The 22,365-nt window shown below is 45.1% G+C and overlaps 1 protein-coding gene and 2 long non-coding RNA genes across 7 annotated transcripts in view; 2 read left to right on the top strand and 1 right to left on the bottom strand.

Moving 5' to 3' along the window:
* Positions 1-423: 423 nt before the first annotated feature.
* LOC144332069 (uncharacterized) lies at positions 424-5,763 on the top strand. The gene is made up of 2 exons (XR_013399819.1): positions 424-1,652; positions 5,563-5,763. It is a non-coding gene; the product is annotated as an uncharacterized LOC144332069 (long non-coding RNA).
* A 197-nt stretch (positions 5,764-5,960) lies between these two features.
* The window catches only part of PIGU (phosphatidylinositol glycan anchor biosynthesis class U), a 109,468-nt gene continuing 93,063 nt past the window's right edge, over positions 5,961-22,365 (top strand). For 4 of the 5 annotated variants that reach the window (XM_077951532.1, XM_077951534.1, XM_028828342.2 and 1 more), the window contains exons 1-2: positions 5,961-6,097; positions 15,672-15,736. In XM_077951532.1, coding sequence (XP_077807658.1) covers positions 5,968-6,097; positions 15,672-15,736 — 195 coding nt within the window. In that variant the 5' untranslated portion in view covers positions 5,961-5,967. Of the gene's footprint in view, positions 6,098-15,671; positions 15,737-18,156; positions 18,275-22,365 lie in introns of all 5 variants that reach the window. The other variant, XM_077951535.1, reaches the window with a different exon arrangement.
* Positions 20,052-22,365, bottom strand: part of LOC144332094 (uncharacterized) — a 38,158-nt gene continuing 35,844 nt past the window's right edge. The window contains exon 2 of the long non-coding RNA XR_013399845.1: positions 20,052-20,459. This is a non-coding gene — a long non-coding RNA (uncharacterized LOC144332094). The remainder of the gene's footprint in view (positions 20,460-22,365) is intronic.

The following is a 22,365-nucleotide window of genomic DNA, read 5'->3' as shown; positions in this document are numbered from 1 at the left end:
TTTGTAGAGACAGAGATTCACCATGTTTCCCAGGCTGGTCTCCAAATCCTGAGCTCAAGCAATCCACCTGCCTTGGTCTCTCAAAGTGTTGGGATTACAGGTGTGAACCACTGTGCCTGGCCTTTTTTTTTTTTTTTTTAATTTTTTTGTAGAGATGGGGTCTTATCATGTTGCTCAGGCTGGTCTTGAACTCCTGGGCTCAAGTAATCCTCCCATCTCAGCCTCCCAAAGTGCTGGGATTACAGGCCTGGGCCAGTTTTTGTTTTTTTTCTTTGAGATGGAGTCTCACTCTGTTGCCCAGGCTGCAGTACAGTGGCATGATCTCGGTTCACTGCAACCTCCACCCACTGGGTTCAAGTGATTCTCCCACCTCAGCCTCCCAAGTAGCTGGCATTACAGGTGCCTGCCACTGTGACTGGCTAACTTTTGTATTTTTAGTAGAGATGGGGGTTTCACCATCTTGGCCAGGCTGGTCTTGAACTCCTGACCTTGCGATCCACCAGCCTCGGCCTCCCAAAGTGCTGGGATTATAGGCGTGAGCCACCGCGCCCAGTCTTTAAATTTTTTTTTTTTTTTGAGACATAGTCCCGCTCTGGTGCCCAGGCTGGAGTGTAGTGGCACCATCTTGGCTCAATGCAACATTCGCTCCTGGGTTCAAGTAATTCTCCTGTCTCAGCCTCCCAATAGCTGGGATTGCAGGTGCCCGCCACCATTCCTGGCTAACTTTTATATTTTTAGTAGAGATGGGGTTTCACCATGTTGGCCAGGCTGGTCTCGAACTCCTGACTTCAAGTGATCTGCCTGTTTTGGCCTTCCAAAGTGCTGGGATTACAGACGTGAGCCACCGCGCCCAGCAGTTTTCATTTCTTGATGGTGTCCTTTGGAGCACAGAAGTTTTTAATTTTGATAAAGTTAAATTTACTTATTTCTCCTTTTATTGCCTGTGCTTTTGGTGTTGTACCATTGCCTAATTAAAAGTCATAAAGGTTTACTCCTATGTTTTCTTCTATGAGTTTTATAATTCTAGCTTCTGTATTTGGGTCTTGTGTTTTTTTATTGAGAACCATTGGTTTTATTCATACTTCATGTACACTCATTTTGAGAACTACTGATTTGGGTCACATCTGTCTACAATGGCTAATCACTGTTTTTCCCAAAGACAATCCTCACCCTAAGATAAATTTTTAAGTCATCTGTTAGAATGATGTAAATAACGTAACAGCTAAGTAACGTTTACTGAGCACTGGGTATGTGCTAAGCATTTTACATTGTACAACCTTGCTCAATCTTCACTATGAGGTTAGTGTTACAATTACTTCCACTTTTTATGATGTAATACACTCCACTGTAAGATGATGCAATATATCTATCTCCTCCTTTTATGTAAAAGGAGATACCAAAACCTACATATTTAAGAAGGAAGGCTGTGCAGACTAAATAAGCCCATGTGTGTTAAGCATATGGTACACTGCTTGGCACAGAGCAGGGGCTCAAAGGATGAGTGCCCCTCTAATTTCTTCATGATCCCCTCCCCCAAAGGAGACTCTGCCCCTTCCACTGGTCCGAAAGCTATCAGCCCCAGGGCTGATTTTTGCATTCTTTTAGAATCCCATTCCCCTTTTTTTCTTTTTTTTTTTTTTTTTTGAGACGGAGTCTCGCTCTGTCGCCCAGGCTGGAGTGCAGTGGCCGGATCTCAGCTCACTGCAAGCTCCGCCTCCCGGGTTTACGCCATTCTCCTGCCTCAGCCTCCCGAGTAGTTGGGACTACAGGCGCCCGCCACCTCGCCCGGCTGGTTTTTTTGTATTTTTAGTAGAGACGGGGTTTCACCATGTTAGCCAGGATGGTCTCGATCTCCTGACCTTGTGATCCGCCCGTCTCGGCCTCCCAAAGTGCTGGGATTACAGGCTTGAGCCACCGCGCCCGGCCTACCCTTTTTTTCTTTTTCTTTTTTTTTTTTTTTTGAGACAGTCTTGCTCTGTTGCCCCGGCTGGAGTGCAGTGGTGTGATCTCGGCTCACTGCGACCTCTGATCCTCGGGTTCAAGTGATTCTCCTGTCTCAGCCTCCCAAGTAGCTGGGATTACAGGTGCCTGCCACCTCACCCAGCTAAATTTTTTGTATTTTTAGTAGAGATGGGGTTTCACCATGTTGGCCAGGCTGGTCTCGAACTCCTCACCTCAGGTGATCTGCCTGCCTCGGCCTCCCAAAGTGCTGGCCATTTTTTTTCTTTTTCTTTTTTTTTTGAGACAAGGTCTTGCTCTGTCATCCAGGCCGGAAGGCAGCAGTGTGATCTTGGCTCACTGCAGCTTCAACCTCCCAGGCTCAAGTGATTCTCCCACCTTAGCCTTCCCAGTAGCTGAGACTACAGGCGTGCACTACCATGCCTGGGTAATTCTTATGTTTTTTGTAGAGACAGGTTTCACCCAGGCTGATCTCAAACTCCTGGACTCAAGCGATCCTCCGGCCATGGCCTCCCAAAGTGCTGGGATTATAGGCGTGAGCCACTGCGCCTGGCCGATTCCCCCTTTTCTTTCTCTCATTATGGTTTGTGATTTTTTTTTTTTTTGAGACAGAGTCTCGCTGTCACCCAGGCTGGAGTTATGGTTTGTGATTTTACTTACGTTATTATTTAACTATTTTATCTCTTCAACTGCTTTCCAAGTTACATAAGGGCAAAGGCAGATGGTGCCATTTTGTCTCTGCAATATTCCCCAACACCCAATAGAGGGCTTGTGGGAACACAGAGATGTTTGAAAAATGTATACCTGTTCACATCATTTCTGGTTTAAAATTCTCCAGTGGCATATGGATTGCACTTTGAATAAAGCCCAAATTCTCAACCATGGCCAATAGGTCCCTATCTGATTGCCCCTCATCTTTCCATCCACAGCTTCTTCTTTTTTTTTTTTTTTTTTTTTTTTTTTGAGACGGAGTCTCGCTGTGTCGCCCAGGCTGGAGTGCAGTGGCCGGATCTCAGCTCACTGCAAGCTCCGCCTCCCGGGTTTTTACACCATTCTCCTGCCTCAGCCTCCCGAGTAGCCGGGACTACAGGCGCCCACCACCTCGCCCGGCTAGTTTTTTGTATTTTTTAGTAGAGACGGGGTTTCACCGTGTTAGCCAGGATGGTCTCGAACTCCTGACCTCGTGATCCGCCCGTCTCGGCCTCCCAAAGTGCTGGGATTACAGGCTTGAGCCACCGCGCCCGGCCATCCACAGCTTCTTCTGTTCTCTCCACTTGAGTCATACTTGTTTTCTTTCTGATCCTCACACATACCTTGCCCTCTCTCCACTCAGTCCGTTCCTTCTGCTTGGAAGCTCTGATCAATTTCTCATCCTTTAGGTCTCAGCTCAAATCATCTCTTTGTAGAGTCTTCCCTGATCACTTTGTCTAGTGTTACCACCCTTATTATTACACCAGTAGTTATTCTCAATCATATACTCTTCCCCTCCCTCCCTCACTCCCTCCCTTCCTCCTTTCCTTCTTTCCTTCGACAGAGTCTGCCTCTGTCACCCAGGCTGGAGTACAATGGCACTATCTTGGCTCACTATAGCCTCCGCCTCCCAGGTTCAATTGATTCTCTTGCCTCAGCCTCCTGAGTAGCTGGGACTATAGGCACAGGCCACCATGCCTGGCTAATTTTTGTAATTTTAGTAGAGACGGGGTTTCACCATGTTGGCCAGGCTGGTTTCGAACTCCTGACCTCAAGTCATCCGGCCACCTCAGCCTTCCAAAGTGCTGGGATTACAGGCATGAGCCACCACACCCAGCCTGTTTCATTTTCTTCATAAATATGAAATTTCCTTGCATATTTAATATTATTATTGCTAATATTTAAGCACTTACTATACATTAATTAATGAAGTGTGCTGCTTAATGCTTATTAATGGGCTCTCCAAACCCCAAACCCCTGATTTCTAGTGTTTGCTGATTCCTGTGGTGTAAACACTTGCATCAGGAGGGATTTTCAATCTATCAACCGGAGGAAACTGAACACCACCATTTGGGAAGAGAAAGATATAGTATTTGCCATACTGATACAGTGGTGGTAAATAATGTCAAAAGCACATATAAAACAAAAGTGTGGTAAAAAAATTAGAAAGTGAAGTGTTGAATATGTATTCCCTTGTTTTCAATATAAGTTATTTAACTGTAGGTTTATATATGTTAATTTTCAAAAATGGTTGTGTTTAAAAGTGACTGGCAAAATTTCTAAGCCTTCTGGCCGGGCACAACAACACAAGCCTGTAATCCCAGCACTTTGGGAGGCCTAGGCAGGCGGATCGCCTGAAGTCGGGAGTTCGAGACCAGCCTGACCAACATGGAGAAAAACCCTATCTCTATTAAAATTACAAAAAATTAGCCAGGGGTGGTGGCGCTTGCCTGTAATCTCAGCTACTTGGGAGGTTGACGCAGGAGAATAGCTTGAACCTGGGAAGCGGAGGTTGCAGTGAGCTGAGATCGTGCCATTGCACTCCAACCTGGGCAACAAGAGTGAAACTCCGTTTCCAAAAAAAAAAAAAAAAGATTCTAAGCCTTCCTCAACCGTCCCTAGTGAGCCTACAATCAGCACCTTTTTCAGCACAGAAGGGTTAAGCGACTTGTTGAAGGTTGCAGAGCTAATAAATCAGTCTACTACCCCCAAACGTATCTGTAGAACCTAACATAGTGCCTGGAAAATAGTTGGCATTTAACAAACAACTGCCAGGAAAAAAAAAATACACATTTAACACTCTTTAAAAACATAAAAAGTTACCAGCCTGGGTAACACGGCAAAACCCCGTCTCCACTAAGTAAAGTACAAAAACTTAGCCAAGCATGGTGGTGCGTACCTGTGGTCCCAGCTACTCTGGAGCCTGGGAGGTCCAGGATGCAGTGAGCCGAGATTGAGCCACTGCACCCCAGCCTGGGCGACTGAGACCCTGTCTCAAAAGCAAAAAACCACCAAACATAAAAGATAAACATTTTGGGCCGGGCGCGGTGGCTCACACCTGTAATCCCAGCATATTGGGAGGCCAAGACGGACAGATCATCTGAGGTCAGGAGTTCCAGACCAGCCTGGCCAACATGGTGAAACCCCACCTCTAGTAAAAATACAAAATAATAATAATAATAATAATAGGAAGAAGAAGAAGTGGGGTTGGTGGTACATGCCTGTAGTCCCAGCTACTTGGGAGGCTGAGGAGGGAGGATCTCCTGAGCCCGAGAGGTCATGGCTGCAGTGAGCTGTGATCGTGGCACTCCAGCCTGTCAGAGTGAGACCCTGTCTCTTAAAAAATAAAAAATAAAAAAAGAGAGAGAGAGGCCGGCGCGGTGGCTCACGCCTGTAATCCCAGCATTTTGGGAGGCCGAGGCGGGCGGATCCCCTGAGGTCAGGAGTTCGAGATCAGCCTGGCCAACATGATGAAACCCCATATCTACTCAAAAAAAAAAAAAAAAAAAAAAAAAAACAACTAACCGCGCGTGGTGGTGGGCGCCTGTAATCCCAGCTATTTAGGAGGTGGAGGTTGCAGTGAGCCGAGATCACGCCACTGCACTCCAGCCTGGACAACAGAGCGAGACTCAGTCTCAAAAAAAATAAAAATAAAAATAAAAATTTTGGCATTGAAAACATACACGCAAGAGTGAAATTAACATCTGTTTAAAAGTATCTCACAATCCCGGGAAGTCGACTACTTCCGCCTCTACTTTCAGCAGCGTTTCAGCCCCGCTACAGCGACGCCGTTTCACAACGCACCTGCGATCCGAGAAGGTTTCGCCCCACCCTCTGCACGCAGCTTGAGGCACCCGCTTTCCGTCGCTCCGGCCCGCCTCGCCGTAAGGCTTTCTGGGAGTTGTAGTCTCCACGTCTGGCCGCTCCGGTGGCAGCGGCGGCGCGCGGTCGCGCGCGGAACTACAGAGAGTGGCGCGCAGGTCGCGAGGCTCTTCCACCTCGCCTTCCCTCATCGCCCGCGCGCCCGCCCCAGTTATCATGGCGGCTCCCTTGGCCCTGGTGCTGGTGGTGGCTGTGACAGTGCGGGCGGCCTTGTTCCGCTCCAGTCTGGCCGAGTTCATTTCCGAGCGGGTGGAGGTGGTGTCCCCGCTGAGCTCTTGGAAGAGAGGTGAGGTCACTGGCTCGAGCAGACGGTCAGGCCCCGCCTGCCCTCCCGCGGCCTCTGTGAATGGGAGGCGGGGGCAGTGACCGCCAGCGCGCGGTTCCTAGAGAACTGACCCTCTCGTGGGGTACTCGGGGAGGGCGGGGCCTGAGGGCGGGGCTGGTGAGGGGAGCGGGCGTGGAGATGGTGTCTTGAGGTTTGGGCCCTGGGGGCCGGACCACCTAGTGGTGGGGATCTGAGGGGGCGTGTCCCATTCAGTGCCCTGAGCCGACGGAGTGTGGTCTGTGGAAGGGTTGGAATAAGAGGAGGAGGTGCTTGTGCAGCGCGGTTTGCAGAGGAGTTTGGGATTTGGGGCGGGATCGCGAGGGGGTGCTCCCTGGGGTGAGAGGTGATGTGTGAGGGGGTCCGGGATGAGGGGACCAATTTTGCTTAAGCGAGGAGAGTGTGCATGTGCTTTAGACGTCTCTTCTCAGTCTGGGACTTGCAGGGCAGTTTTTGTTACTGTTCCTTACTAAGTTCCTCATCAAACATTGTTTTATACTAACGCCTACAGCGAGAAACAGAAGTTGGGCTGAAATAACTGAACAGGCTAGTGAGGGAGACAAATCGTTATAATAATTTATGAAAAGTGTACTTTCTGTGTCCACCCAGTTCCTTCCTTAGTATTTTGACCCTGAATAAACTATCCCCTCTCTTTCCAGTTTTCCTAAGAATGTGGGATTTGAGCTGACTCTTGAAGGATGTAGGGTTTTGGAAGGGAGATTAGAGAAAAGGGTAGTTCCAGGTAGCAGAAAGTAAATGGGATGAAGAAACGTTCAAAGATGTGAAATGTCCAAAGTAGGGGAGTAATGGGGTGGAAGCTAGGTTTAGGCCAGAGTTTGATGAATTAAACAAGAAAAAAAATAAAATTTTATTTTAAACTGAAGTACAATATACATACAATACATATTAAGTGTAGAGTTCAATGAATTTTTACAAACTGTATTCACTCATGTAGCCAGCACCTACTTCAAGCAACAGTAGCAGCACCCCAGAAGTCCCCTTTGTGTCCTTTAAATGCTAAAGTTTTTTTTTGTTTTTGGTTTTGCTTTTTGTTTAGAAACAGGGTCTTGCTATGTTGCCCAGGCTGGTCTGGAACTCCTGGACTCAGGCAGTCTCACTTGGCCTCCCGGAGTGCTGAGATTTCAGGCGTGAGCAATGGCAGCTGGCCAAGGCTAAAGCTTTGATGTTATCCTATAGAAATGTTGGCATGGGGAATGGCATAATGAATGGGTGTTTTATGAATAGAGTTGAGGTTTCTAAAAAATGGTAACATTTTATATACCTTTTCTCATTTAGTCCTCACTTTTATTTCTATGTGATAGATGGTGTTATTTTCCCCCTTTTGCAGATGAGGGAACTGAAATTTAGAGAAGTTAATTTGCCCAGGTTTCCTACTTGGGGAATGGGAATAAAGATAGTAGTAATTCATGTCTGAGATTGTAAGACTTTGCATTTGTTACCTCTGCATATTATTTTTTTGTTGAACTAAATCGAAGCCATTTGGTTCCTGTTTTCTTCTGGATAACTGAAGACCTGAGGCAGTATTAGGCCCTTCTTCCTCTACTCCCTATTAGGAGCATTTCTCATCTCATAATTACTTGTTTATATCCGGTTTTTCCACATTTTCTCTCTCTCTCTCTCTCTTTTTTTTTTTTTTGAGACGGAGTTTCGCCCTTGTTGCCCTGGCTGGAGTGCAATGGCACGATCTCGGCTCACCATAACCTCTGCCTCCTGGGTTCAAGCGATTCTTCTGCCTCAGCCTCTTGGGCAGCTGGGATTACAAGCATGCACCACCATGCCCGGCTGATTTTGTATTTTTAGTAGAGATGGGGTTTCTCCGTGTTGGTCAGGCTGGTCTCGAACTCCCGACTTCAGGCGATCCGCCTACCTCTGCTTCCCAAAGTGCTGGGATTATAGGTATGAGCTACCGCGCCCAGCCTCTCTCTCTCTCTCTCTTTTTTTTTTTTTTTTAAGAGACAGGGTCTCACTCTGACAGGCTGGAGTGCAGTGATCACGGCTCACTGCAGCCATGACCTCTTGGGCTCAGGAGATCCTCCCTCCTTAGCCTCCCAAGTAGCTGGTAGCTGGGACTACAGGCATGTACCACCAACCCCACTTATTACTGTTATTTTGTATTTTTTGAAGAGATGGGGTTTCACCTTGTTGCCTAGGCTGGTCTCAAACTCCTGGGCTTAAGTGATTCGCCCACCTTGGCCTTCCAAAGTGCTGGGATTATAGGCATAAGCTACCACACCTGGCCTTTTCCACTACCTTATGAGCTCCTTGAAGGACTCTGTTTTATTCATTCCTGAATTCTTTTATGTCTGGCATAGAGTAGGTGTGTAGTTACTGTTGAATAAATGGGGAAGAGAAGAAAGCATAGGATCTGGTTACTTACAGGAGGTTACTTACAGGATAGACAGGTGAAGGATTCCAAGATGAGACAATGTTGTTTGTTGATTAAGAACACAGCGTCTGGAATGTCAGAAAAGGTTTGACTGTCTCTAGCTCTGCAAATTATAAGCTATATGAATTCTTTTTTTTTTTTTTTTTGAGACAGAATTTTGCTCTTGTTGCTGAGGCTAGAGTGCAATGGCACGATCTTGGCTCACTGCACCCTCCGCCTCCCAGGTTCAAGCGATTATCTTGTCTCAGCCTCCTGGGTAGCTGGGATTACAGGTGCTCACCACCATGCCCAGCTAATTTTTGTATTTTTAGTAGAGATGGGTTTCACCTTGTTGGCCAATCTGATCTTAAACTCCTGACCTCAGGTGAGCCGCCCGCCTTGGCCTCCCAAAGTGCTGGGATTACAGGTGTGAGCCACTACGCCCGGCTTTTTTTGTTGTTGTTTTTTTGAGATGGAGTCTTGGTCTCTTGCCCAGGCTGGAGTGTAGTGTGATCCCGGCTCACTGCAACCTCCGCATCCCAGGTTCAAGTGATTCTTCTGCCTCAGCCTCCCAAGTAGCTGGGACTACAGGCACGTGCCACCATGCCTGGCTAATTTTTGTGTTTTTAGTAGACACGGGGTTTCACCATATTGGCCAGGCTGGTCTCAATCTCCTGACCTCGTGATCCGCCCACCTTGGCCTCCCAAAGTGCTGGGATTACAGGCGTGAGCCACTGTGCCCGGCCAAGTCGTATGAATTCTAACATCAGTATTTCCATCTGTAAAATAGGAAATTATGTATCCCGTTCAATGAGATAATCCATGTTGAAGCTCAACACGATAATGAAAGCCAAAAAGGTGAATTCTAAGGTTTTGAGTTGAGATAATAGGAAAAATAGTGCTGACATGGGCTGAAATAGATGAATCAGAAAGGACATAGTAGTGTTTCATGTGTGTATAATGTGATAGTACAATACTCACAGGTTTAGGTCTGGAGCTTGAGGCCAGTGTCAGGGCTAGAGAGAGAGAGAGAGATTTGTTAACCACTCATTATCTGGATCTGACTAAATCAGCATGATTATTTGTACCTTTTGGGAGGGAAGGTACAACATCTGTAAGCATTACTTTTCTTCAAAGTGTACCTTAAATGGGATATATATATATATATATATATATATATTTTTTTTTTTTTTTGAGATGGGGTCTTGCCCTGTTGCCCAGGCTGGGGTGCAGTGGCATGATCTCGGCTCATGTTTTTTAAAGCAGCTGATTATATAAAGCCTAAAAGACAGGCATTTAAAAATAGTAAAGTAGGACCCCTTCTGGGGTCACTGCAACCTCCACCTCCCAGGTTCAAGCGATTCTCCTACCTCAACCTCCTGAGTAGCTGGGATTATAGGCGCCCACCACCACACCCGGCTAATTTTTTGTATTTTTAGTAGAGATGGGGTTTCACCACGTTGACCAGGCTGGTCTTGAACACTTGACCTCAGGTGATCCACCCGCCTGGGTCTCCCAAAGTGCTGGGATTACAGGCTTGAGCCACCACGCCCGGCCAACTTTTTAATATTGTAGTAAATAGTAGGGTTTTAAAAAATGTTTTTACCAGCCTGGGCAATACAGCAAGAGCCTGTTTCTACAACAAAAATTAAAAATTAGCTGGGTGTGGTGGCATGCACCTATAGTCCCAGTTACTCGGGAGGCTGGGGTGGGAGGATCACTTGAGCCTGGAAGGTTGAGGCTGCAATGAGCTATGATCACACCATTACCATTATACTCCAGCCCAGGCAACAGAGTGAGTCTCAAAAAAGAAAGACAAAAAATGTTTTACATGGTTTATGTAACCTGACCCTTTGCCCAGATCAGTTATCAATTAAGTAATGTGATGCCATACTTAATCATCAATTAGCAGAACCACACTCCAGGCATTTGCTAGAGAATACACTAACAAATCCACTGATATACAGTATCTAGCAAAAGCATATCTGAGATGAATTACGTTTTAGGCAATTGCCTAAAAGTTGTGCAGTCTGTCCTCTAGCTATGTACTCATAAATTTCCATCTGGATTAAACCAGACAAGTGGAGTGATGTGCCTGGACAGCCTCATACTGGTCCCCCATAGAGTTGCTTTTTTACTGCTCTGTGGTAGGATGCCATTGGCTAAGGGTGAGAAATGCCTTGTGATGTGACCTGATGAGTCGTCTCCTTGGGTCTCCAGTAAAGCTGTTAGTGAAGGATTTAATAGCTGTTACACAGCAACCTCTTTATGCAGCTCCTTGAGGAGGTTTCCTTTTGGTTCCAGTATAAGGACCAGTTACAATGGTCTTGAGCAATATACTTTGTTTTATTTTATGGCCACCATGAATTATAAAATTGATTAGGTTTCCTTCTTTAGGGTAGTCCTATAAAGTTTAAAGTTGTAATTGCAGCCCACTCCTTACGAATATGTAGTGGTCTTTTTTCTTTTCTTTTCTCTCTGTTTTTGTTTATTTGATACAGGGTTTCCCTCTGTCACCCAGACTGGAGTGCGGTAGCATGATCATGACTCGCTGCAGCTTTGACCTCCTGGGCTCAGTTGATCTTCCCACTTCAGCCTCCGAAGTAGCTGGGACCACAGGCACACATCACCACGCCCCAGCTAATTTTTGTTTTTTTGTAGAGACAAGGTCTCCTTATGTTGCCCAGGCTGATCTCGAACTCTTTGAACCCCTGTCTACCTATTTTTTAATAGGTAACTCAGTCACATGATTCAAAAATAGAAAGTAGCTGGGTGCAGTGGCGCATGCCTGTGGTCCCACCACTTTTGGAGGCCAAGGTGGGAAGACTGCTTGAGTCCAGGTGTTCAAGACCAGCCTGAGCAACATGGCAAGACACTGTCTCTACCAAAAAAAAATTTAGCTGGGTGTGGTGGCGTGGGCCTGTGTTCTCAGCTACTTGGGAGGCTGAGGTGGGATGATCGCTTGTACCCAGGAGGTTGAGGCTGCAGTAAACCATGTTTGTACCCCTGTACTCCAGTCTGGATGACAGAGTGAGACCCTGTCTCCAAAACAAAAACAAAAACTATTTCTTTTGAATAATTATAAAATAATACATCCTCATTGCTAAATATTTAGAAAAGGAAGATGAAAAAAAATCAAGCATCTTCTGTAATCTTGTCACCTAGAAATGCCATTGTGAACATTTAAATATTTATTTTTCCAGGCATTTCTCATTGATTACATGTTCATTCTCTGTCTTTCAGATAATTAAATGAATGCTTATAAAAGTTTAAGATAAAACTCTACAAACCTATTAAAAACTATGCAATTTTGAGAAGCTGAGGCAGGCAGATCACTTGAGGTCAGGAGTTCGAGACTAGCCTGGTCAACATAGTAAAACACTGACTCCACTAAAAATATAAAAATTAACTGGTCTGGTGGCAGGCACCTGTAATCCTAGCTACTCAGTGGTTGAGTCAGGAGAATTGCTTGAACCCAGGAGGCAGAGGTTGCAGTGAGCCAAGATCACACCACTGCACTCCAGCCTTGGTGACAGACTGAGACTCTCTCAAAAAAAAAAAAAAAAAAAGCAAAGGGCTGGGCATGGTGGCTCACACCTGTAATTCCAGCACCACTGTAATTCCAGCACTTTGGGAGGCTGAGGCAGGAAGATTGCTTGAGCCCAGGAGTTTGAGACCAGCCCAAGTAACATGGCGAAACCCTGTCTCTACAAAAAATACAAAAATTAGCCAGGCATGGTGATGCACACCTGAAGTCCCAACTACTCGAGAGGCTGCGATGGGAGGATCTATTGAACCTGAGAGGTCAAGGCTGCAGTGAGCCCTGATCATGCCACTGTACTTCAACCTGGGCAATAGAGCCAGATCCTGTCTTGGAAAAACAGTTGGCGGGGGGCAAAGGACATGAACAGACACTTCTCAAAAGAAGACATACAAGTGGCCAACAAGCATATGAAAAAATGCTCAACATAATTAGTCATTAGAGAAATGCAAATCTAAAGCACAATGAGATACTATCTCTTTTTTTTTTTTTTGAGACGGAGTCTCGCTCTGTCGCCCAGGCTGGAGTGCAGTGGCGGGATCTCAGCTCACTGCAAGCTCCGCCTCCCAGGTTCACACCATTCTCCTGCCTCAGCCTCCCGAGTAGCTGGGACTACAGGTGCCCGCCACCTTGCCCGGCTAGCTTTTTTTGTATTTTTTAGTAGAGACGGGGTTTCACCGTGTTAGCCAGGATGGTCTCGATCTCCTGACCTCGTGATCCACCCGTCTCGGCCTCTCAAAGTGCTGGGATTACAGGCTTGAGCCACCGCGCCCGGCCGAGATACTATCTCATACCAGTCAGAATGACCATTATTAAAAAGTCAAAAAATAATAGATGCTGGCAAGGGTGTGGAGAAAAGGAAACACTTTTTTTTTTTTTTTTTTTTTTTTGAGACGGAGTCTCGCTCTGCCGCCCAGGCTGGAGTGCAGTGGCCGGATCTCAGCTCACTGCAAGCTCCGCCTCCCGGGTTCACGCCATTCTCCTGCCTCAGCCTCCCGAGTAGCTGGGACTACAGGCGCCCACAACCGCGCCCGGCTAATTTTTTTGTATTTTTAGTAGAGACGGGGTTTCACCGTGGTCTCGATCTCCTGACCTTGTGATCCGCCCGCCTCGGCCTCCCAAAGTGCTGGGATTACAGGCGTGAGCCACCGCGCCCGGCTCGAAAAGGAAACACTTATACACTGGTGGTGGGAATGTAAAGTAATTCAGCCACTGTGGAAAGCAGTTTGAAGGTTTCTCAAAGATCCTAAAACAGAACTGCCATTCGACCCGGCAATGCCATTACTAGGTATATACCTAAAGGAATAGAAATCATTCTACCCTAAAGATGCATGCATGTGTATGTTCATCACAGCAGTATTCACAATAGCAAAGACATAGAATTAACCTGAATGCCCATCAATGGTGGACTAGATAAAGAAAATGTGGTACATATACACCATGGAACACTATGCAGCATAAACAAAGAAAGGAATGAGATCATGTCCTTTGAACCAACATGGATAGAGCTGGAGACATTATCCTAAGGAAATTAATGCAAGAACAGGAAACCAAATACAGCATATTCTCACTTATAAGTGGAAGCTGAACACTGAGTACACGTGGACACAAAGACAGTAACAGTAGATACCTGGGCCTACTTGAGGGTGGAGGGTGGGAGGAGGGTGAAGTTGGAAAAGCTACCTATCAGGTACTGTGCTTATTACCTGGACAATGAGATTATCTGCACTCCAAACCTCTATGACATGCAATTTACCCGTGTAACAAACATGGACATGTACCCCCTCAACCCCCAAAAAATTTGAAAAGGAAAATAAATAAAAACCAAGAGAAATTGCTAAAATACTCATTTGTAAAAAAATCACCAAAAAAACCTCTTATATTTTACATGCTGTGTTTTGACCTACTTTTCATTTAAGAATATTTTATGGACTGCTTTTCTTCAGTAAATATAGATCTCTAATATACTTTTTAATTTTAACTCTTAATTTTGAAATAATTTTAGATTTTCAAAAAAGTTGCAAGAATTGTAGATAGAGTTCCTGTTTACCTTTCATTCAGCTTCTAACGTTAACATTCTACATCACCATAGTGCAATGACCTAAACCAGAAAATTAACATTGATACGATGCTATTAACTAATTACAGGCCTTATTAGAATTTTATCACTTTGCCCCACTAATGTCCATTTCTAGTCCAATATCCAACCTGTGATTCCACTTTGCACTTAGTTGTTTTGTCGCCTTAGTCTCTTCTAATCTGGGATACTTCCTCAGACTTAACATTTAAAAAGTTTTTAATTTAATTCTTGTTGGTACCTAGTAGGTATATATAGGCTTAATATTTTTAAGAGTACTTGCCAGTTATTTTATGTCTCCATTTGGGTCTGCCTGATGTTTTCTCACAATTAGACTGAGGTTATGCTTTTTTTGTTTTTTTTTTTTTTTGAGAAGGAGTGTCACTCCGTTGCCCAGGCTGGAGTGCAGTGGCACAATCTCGGCTCACTGCAACCTCCGCCTCCCAGGTTCAAGTGATTCTCCTGCCACAGCCTCCCAAGTAGCTGGGATTACAAGTGCGTGCCACCATGCCTGGCTAATTTTTGTATTTTTAATGGAGACAGGATTTTGCCATGTTGGCCAGGCTGGTCTTGAACTGCTGACCTCACGTGATCCGCCTGCCTCAGTCTCCCAAAGTGCTGGGATTACAGGTGTGAGCCACCACCCATGTAAAATTATTTTTCCCCTTGCAAATATTCTATTTCTCATATTTTTGCCCACGAATTTTAGCATCCATTGATGATACTTGCCTTTTGTGATTATTACTATGCATGGAGTATGCCAAGTGGTGATTTTCTGTTTCATTGTTCTTTCTACATTTGATCCTTAGAATTCTCTGTAGAGAAAAGCTCTCCTTTCTCTTCCACTTATTTATTTATTATTTATAACATAGTATAATTTTAAGTATAAAGTATTCCATTATATAGAGATACATATTATATCATAATTCATTTAAATAAATCTTCATTAATGGGCATTCAGATTATTTCTAATTGTTCAGTACTCTGAGCACTGTAAGGAACATACCTTTTTGGGCACTTGTCAAGTTATTTCCCTAGGATAAACTGCCCTAAGAAGTACCATATCTGGGTCAGAAGGCACACACTTAAAAAGCACCTATTGCCCTACTGAAAAGTTAATACAAATGTCACTCAAATGAGCAGCATATGAGAGTGACTGCCCATTTCCTCACACTATGGCAACATTTCTCACCAGCTTCTAATTTGTTATCTTATTGTGCTTTGGAATGGGGAAGATTATGCATAAATGAGACATTTTTGAGAGTGGGTGAGAGTTACAAAGAACTAGAAGGAAGCAGATAGTTTAACATAAAACTGTCTTATAATGAGTGCTGCCCATAATGCAAAACGATGCTGTCCATGAAAGAGAGTTTCCCATCATCAGAAATGTTCAAGACTTAAAGCCACTCGCTGGAGATGAGGTAAAGGGGGTTAGATAAACTCAGTGAGGCCCGTTTTGGTTCTGGGGGTATCTAACAATTTGGTCTATAGCTGCCTGCTTAGTCTGAGTGAACTTGTATGTCTTATTTTTCAGTGGTTGAAGGCCTTTCACTGTTGGACTTGGGAGTATCTCCATATTCTGGAGCAGTATTTCATGAAGTAAGTGTTCTTATTTTCTTTTCTGGGTACTGAGAGTAGTTTACAGTCACAGATACCAAAGCCTAACCTCTGTTTTGTACAAACATTTAAAAAGATGTATTCTTGACAATCGTATTTAGAAACAGCCTGTTTTTAGATGTTCTCTGCATAAGAAACAGGTTTTGCAATTGGAATGGAAATGATCCAGATTAAGATTGTAACTGCAGATGAGGCTTCTGTAGAAGTTACCATTTGTAATGGCAAATAAGTTGCAAACAGTCCTTAGTCCACAAATAGGTTGTATGCTAATTAGCATGTAATATGTTGTTTGGAATATGGTTTCCCATGAAAACTATGGCAGTAATGTTGTTTTCTTTTTTTTTTTTTTTTTGAGACGGAGTCTCACTTTGTCTCCCAGGCTGGAGTGCAGTGGTGCGATCTCGGCTCGCTGCAAGCTCTGCCTCCTGGGTTCATGCCATTCTCCCACCTCAGCCTCCCAAGTAGCTGAGACTACAGGCACCCACCACCATGCCCAGCTAATTTTTTTTTGTATTTTTAGTAGAGACGGGGTTTCACCGTGTTAGCCAGGATGGTCTCGATCTGCTGACCTCGTGATCCGCCCTCCTTGGCCTCCCAAAGTGCTGGGATTACAAGCGTGAGCCACCGTGCCTGGCAGTAATGTTGTTTTCTTAGAAAGCTCACAAAAGCTTACTTAACAGATAAAATTACCTTTTTTTTTTTTTTTTTTGACAGGGTCTTACTCTGTCACCCAGGCTAGAGTGCAGTGACAATCACGGTTCACTGCAGTCTCGACCTCCTGGGCTCAAGCGATCCTCCTACTTGAGCCTCCTGAGTAGCAGGGACCACAAGTGTGCACCACCATGCTAATTTTAAATAAAATTAGCTCTTAAGAATAGTAGGCCGGGCGCAGTGGCTCAAGCCTGTAATCCCAGCACTTTGGGAGGCCGAGATGGGCGGATCACGAGGTCAGGAGATCGAGACCATCCTGGCTAACACGGTGAAACCCCGTCTCTACTAAAAAAAACAAAAAATTAGCCGGGCGAGGTGGCGGGCGCCTGTGGTCCCAGCTACTCGGGAGGCTGAGGCGGGAGAATGGCGTGAACCCAGGAGGCGGAACTTGCAGTGAGCTGAGATCCGGCCACTGCACTCCAGCCTGGGCGACAGAGCGAGACTCTGTCTCAAAAAAAAAAAAAAAAAAAAGAATAGTAAAAACAGGCCAGATGCAGTGGCTTACACCTGTAATCCCAGCACTTTGGGAGGCCGAAACAGGCAGATCACGAGGTCAGGAGTTCAAGACCAGCCTGGCCAATGTAAAACCCGGTTCTACTAAACATACAAAAACCAGCTGGGTGTGGTGGCAGGTGCCTGTAATCCCAGCTATTTGGGAGGCTGAGGCAGAATTGTTTGAAGCTGGGAGGCAGAGTTTGCAGTGAGCCAAGACTGCACCATTGCACTCCGGCCTGGGCCACAGGGTGAGACTCCATCTCAAAAAAAAAAAAAAAAGAAAAAGGAATAGTAAAAACACTCTTAATTAGGTCCAGATTATCTCTTGTTTACAGCAACAGCTTCCTGACAGGTCTTTCTGCATTCAGTCTTGCTCATTTACTCTATTCTGTAGTCAGAGCCATCTTTCTAAAATGTGAATCTGTTTTTGTCACTCTTGCTTGGCACCTTTGAATGTTCACCATTGACCTCAGGATAAAAGGGCGTAGAGGCATACCCTTGCCATTCTTTTTTTTTTTTTTTTTTGAGATTGAGTCTCGCTCTGTCGCTCAGGCTGGAGGGCAGTGGCGCGATCTCCGCTCACTGCAAGCTCTGCCTCCCGGGTTCACCCCATTCTCCTGCCTCAGCCTCCCGAGTAGCTGGGACCACAGGTGCCCGCGACCATGCCCGGCTAATTTTTTTTGTAGTTTTAGTAGAGACGGGGTTTCACCGTGTTAGCCAGGATGGTCTCAATCTCCTGACGTCGTGATCCACCTGTGTTGGCCTCCCAAGGTGCTGGGATTACAGGTGTGAGCCACCGCGCCTGGCTGCCCTTTCCATTCTTATTGGCCATATCATTTTAAAGAAGTTTTCTAAATTTGACAGTGTACCTTCTAATTGTTTTTTAAAGACAGGGTCTTGCTCTGTCACCCAGGCTGGAATGTAGTGGCATGATCACGGCTCACTACAGCCTCAACCTCCTGGACTTAAGCAATCCTCTCACCTCAGCCTCCTGAGTAGCTGGGACTACAGATGTGCACCACCACAGCTGGCTAATTTTTAAAAATTTCTTTGTAGAGATGGGGTCTTGCTATGTTGCCCAGGCTGGTCTTGAACTCCTGCACTCAAGTCATCCTCCTGTCTTGGCCTCCGAAAGTGTTGGGATTACAGGCATGAGCCACTGTGCTTGGTCTTAATTTTTTTTTTCTTTGAGACAGAGTCTCGTTCTGTCACCCAGGCTGGAGTGCAATGGCGCAATCTCGGCTCACTGCAACCTCCACCTCCCAGGTTCAAGCGACTCCTCTGCCTCAGCCTCCCGAGCAGCTGGGACCACAGGTACGCACCACCATGCCCAGCTAATTTTTGTATTTTTAGTAGAGACGGGGTTTCACCATATTGGCCAGGCTGGTCTCGAACTCCTGACCTTGTGATCTGCCTGCCTTGGCCTCCCAAAGTGCTGGGATTACAGGCGTGAGCCACCGCGCCCAGCTGGCCTTAATTTTTATAGTTATCTCTCTCATATGTACTTTGAGAACAGTTTTTTTTGTTTGTTTTTTGTTTCTTGGCTCTTCTATCTAATCTTTCAAAAGCATTCAACTTGGTCCTCATAGAAATAGCAACTGTCTTTTGCATTTCAATTTTTATCTCTCTGTTAATATCTAATCAAACTGCAATAACAAGAACTGGCAGAAACAGGTTAGGAACAACTTAAGAGACTTTTAAAAAAAAAATTTTTTTTTTTTGAGACAGAGTTTTACCCTTTTGCCTAGGTGGAGTGAAGTGGCTCCATCTTGGCTCATTGCAACCTCTGCAACCCCCCACCCCCCTACCCCACCCTGGATTCAAGTGATTCTCCTACCTCAGCATCCCAAGTAGCTGGAGTTATAGGCGTGTGCCACCATGCCCAGCTAATTTTTGTATTTTTAGTAGAGACAGGGTTTTGCCACCTTGGCCAGGTTGCTCTTGAACTCTTGACCTCAGGTGATCCACCTGCCTCGACCTCCCAAAGTGCTAGGATTACAGGCTTGAGCCACTGTGCCCGGCCAAGAGACTCTTAATAAGCACAAAGGGCCAGGCGGCCGGGAGGCCGAGGTGGGCGGATCACAAGGTTGGGAGTTCAAGACCAGCCTGGCCAATATGGTAAAACCCCGTTTCTACTAAAAATACAAAAAATTAGCCAGGCGTGGTGGCGGGCGCCTGTAGTCCCAGCTATTCAGGAAGCTGAGGCAGGAGAATGGTGTGAACCTGGGAGGTGGAGCTTACAGTGAGCCGAGATCATGCCACTGCACTCCAGACTGGGCGACAGAGCGAGACTCCATCTCAAAAAAAAAAAAAAAAAAAAAGAAAGCTGTCTCTCATCACCTTAGTCTTCCAAAGAATCTTATGCTTATCCTTTTCCTGGCTCATGTCATACTCTTGAAATTGCCTCTGTGTTTATTTTACTCATTATGATATATTGTCTTCATAACAGGTGCTGTCCCCTTCTTATCACTTATTCCTAGTGTCTACCTCTATCAGCATATGCATTACAATCCTTCCCTCCCTTCTCTCTTTCTTTTAGTAAAGATTTGTTAAATATTCACTAAGTGCCAGCTACTCTGCTAGGTATTAGGGATACAAAACAAGACACAGTTCCTGGTTTCATGGTGCTTATACTTCTGAGAGAAACAGACAATAAGTTAGTAAAAAAAGAAACAAATTTCAGAGCCAAGGGTATCACCAGGGATAAAATACATTTCATAGTGATAAAAAAAGATAGAGATCACAAATGTTTATGTACCAAATTACAGAGCTTCAAAATAGATGAAGTAAAGACTGATAGAACTACAAGGAGAAATAGATCCACAATTACAGAGATTTCAATATACCTTTCTCAATGACTGGTAGTACAAGCAGACAGAAAATCAGCAAGTATATAAAAGACTTGAATAACAACCAACTTGGGCTGGACGTGGTGGCTCATGCCTGTAATCTTAGCACTTTGGGAGGCCAAGACGGGTGGATCACTTGAGGTCAGGAGTTTGAGACCAGCCTGACCATGATGAAACCCTGTCTCTGCTAAAAATACAAAAATTAGCTGGGTGTGGTGGTATGCACCTATAATCACAGCTACTTGGGAGGCTGAGGCAGGAGAATCGCTTGAACCTGGGAGGCGGAGGTTGCAGTGACCCGAGATAGTGCCACTGCGTTCCAGCCTGGGCAGCAAAGCTAGACTCCATCTCAAAAAAAAAAAAAAAACAAAAACCCAACTTGACCTCGTTGTCATTTATAGAACACTCCATCCAACAACAGCAAAACACATAATTCTTTCAAATGTACATGGAATATTTGCAAGATAGACCACATTCTGGTCTATAAAACAAGGTTCAATAAATTTAAAAGAATTCAAGTTAGAGTAAATATATTCTGTGACCACAGTTGAAACAACTGAATTAAATAAGAAATAAAAGAAAGATATCTAGAGAATCCCCAAATATTTAGAAACCCAGTAACATATTCTTTTTTTTTTTTGAGACGGAATCTTGCTCTGTTGCCCAGGCTGGAGTGCAGTGGCACAATCTCGGCTCACTGCAAGCTCCACCTACTGGGTTCACGCCATTCTCCTGCCTCAGCCTCCAGTGTAGCTGGGACTACAGGCACCCGCCACCGCACCCGGCTAATTTTTTGTAGTTTTAGTAGAGACGGGATGTTAGCCAGGATGGTCTCGATCTCCTGACCTCATGATCCGCCCGTCTCGGCCTCCCAAAGTGCTGGGATTATAGGCGTGAGCCACTGCGCCCGGCCCCCCCAGTAACATATTCTTTTGTTTTGTTTTGTTTTTTGAGACGGAGTCTTGCTCTGTCACCCAGGCTGGAGTGCAGTGGCCGGATCTCGGCTCACTGCAAGCTCCGCCTTCCGGGTTTATGCCATTCTCCTGCCTCAGCCTCCCGAGTAGCTGGGACTACAGGTGCCCGCCACCACGCCTGGCTAGTTTTTGTATTTTTTAGTAGAGACGGGGTTTTACCGTGTTAGCCAGGATGGTCTCAATCTCCTGACCTCGTGATCCACCCGTCTCGGCCTCCCAAAGTGCTGGGATTACAGGCTTGAGCCACCGAGCCCGGCAACATATTCTTAATTAACCCATGGATCAAAGAAGAAATCAGAAAGGAAATTAGAAAGTATTTTGAAATGAATGAAAATGAAACACAACCCATCAAAATATGTGGGATGTCACTAAGTAGTTCTTAGGGAGAGATTTATAGCACCAAATGCTTATATTAGAAAAGAAGACCTCAAGTCAATAACCACAGCTTCTACCTTAAGAAACTAGGAAAAGATAAAATTATATTCAAAGTAAGCAGATTAAAAGAAATAGTAAAGATCTGAGTAGAAACAAAGGGTAGAAAACAAAACTAATAGTGAAAATCACTGAAACAAAGATGGTTCCTTGGGATGAGCATTAAAATTAATAAACTTGGGAATGATGGATATGTTCACTTTCTTGATTGTAATGGTTTTATGAATGTACACATAGGTCAAAATTTGTCAAATTGAGGCCAGGCACGGTGGCTCATGTCTGTAATCCTAGCACTTTGGGAGGACAAGGTGGGAGGATTGCTTGAGCCTAGGAGTTTAAGACAAGCCTGGGCAACATAGTGAGACTCTGTCTCTTCCCCCAGGGGAAAAAAAAAAAAAAATAGCTGGTTGTGGTGGCATGTGCCTGTCGTTCTAGTTACTCAGGTCGCTGAGGTAGGAGGATCGCTTGATACTGGAAGGTCTAAGCTGCAGTGAGCCATGATTATACCTCTGCACCCCAGCCTGGGCAACAGAGTAAAACCATGACTCAAAAAACAAAAATAAAAACAAACCAAATCTGTGGGACTACAGATGCATGCTACCACTCCCAGCTAATTTTTTTTTTTTTTTTTCATAGAGATGGGGGTCTCACTTTGTTGCCCAGGATGGTCTCAACCTCCTGGCCTCAAGTGATCCTCCCACCTCGGCCTCCTAAAGTGTTGTGATTGCAGGTGTGAGCCACCGGAGCTGTCTGGAACCTAGATTTAAATGCGAATCTGACACCAGAGTCTTTGTTCTTTCTACCATGCTAACTTGTTCTCACTAAAAAGCCTGTCAGTAACCTCTATAATGTTATCGGACACATTCGTGCATATGGTTTAGTGTTGGGAAGAGGTGCTCCTGAGTCATCAGCATGGGCTCACTAAAACCAAGTCATACACTTCCCTTCTGGTTCTGGTGGATTGGTGAATGGGTTTGCAGTAGCAGATCAACCTACCTTCCAAGAACAACTAGAAAAGTAGGATGACTATGAAAAAAAGAAAAAAACCACATCTGCTGGAAGGCATTGGAAAGTACCAAGATAGCCAGGACTCCAGGGACTAAGATCCCAGAGGGGAAAGTACAAAAAGTAATACGAACAGTCTGAGCTG

This window comes from Macaca mulatta, chromosome 10 (genome assembly GCF_049350105.2).
Source record: "Macaca mulatta isolate MMU2019108-1 chromosome 10, T2T-MMU8v2.0, whole genome shotgun sequence".
Lineage (NCBI taxonomy): Eukaryota > Metazoa > Chordata > Mammalia > Primates > Cercopithecidae > Macaca > Macaca mulatta.
The sequence above is the reverse complement of the archived record's forward strand: the minus strand, read 5'-3'. Positions and strand labels throughout refer to the sequence as shown.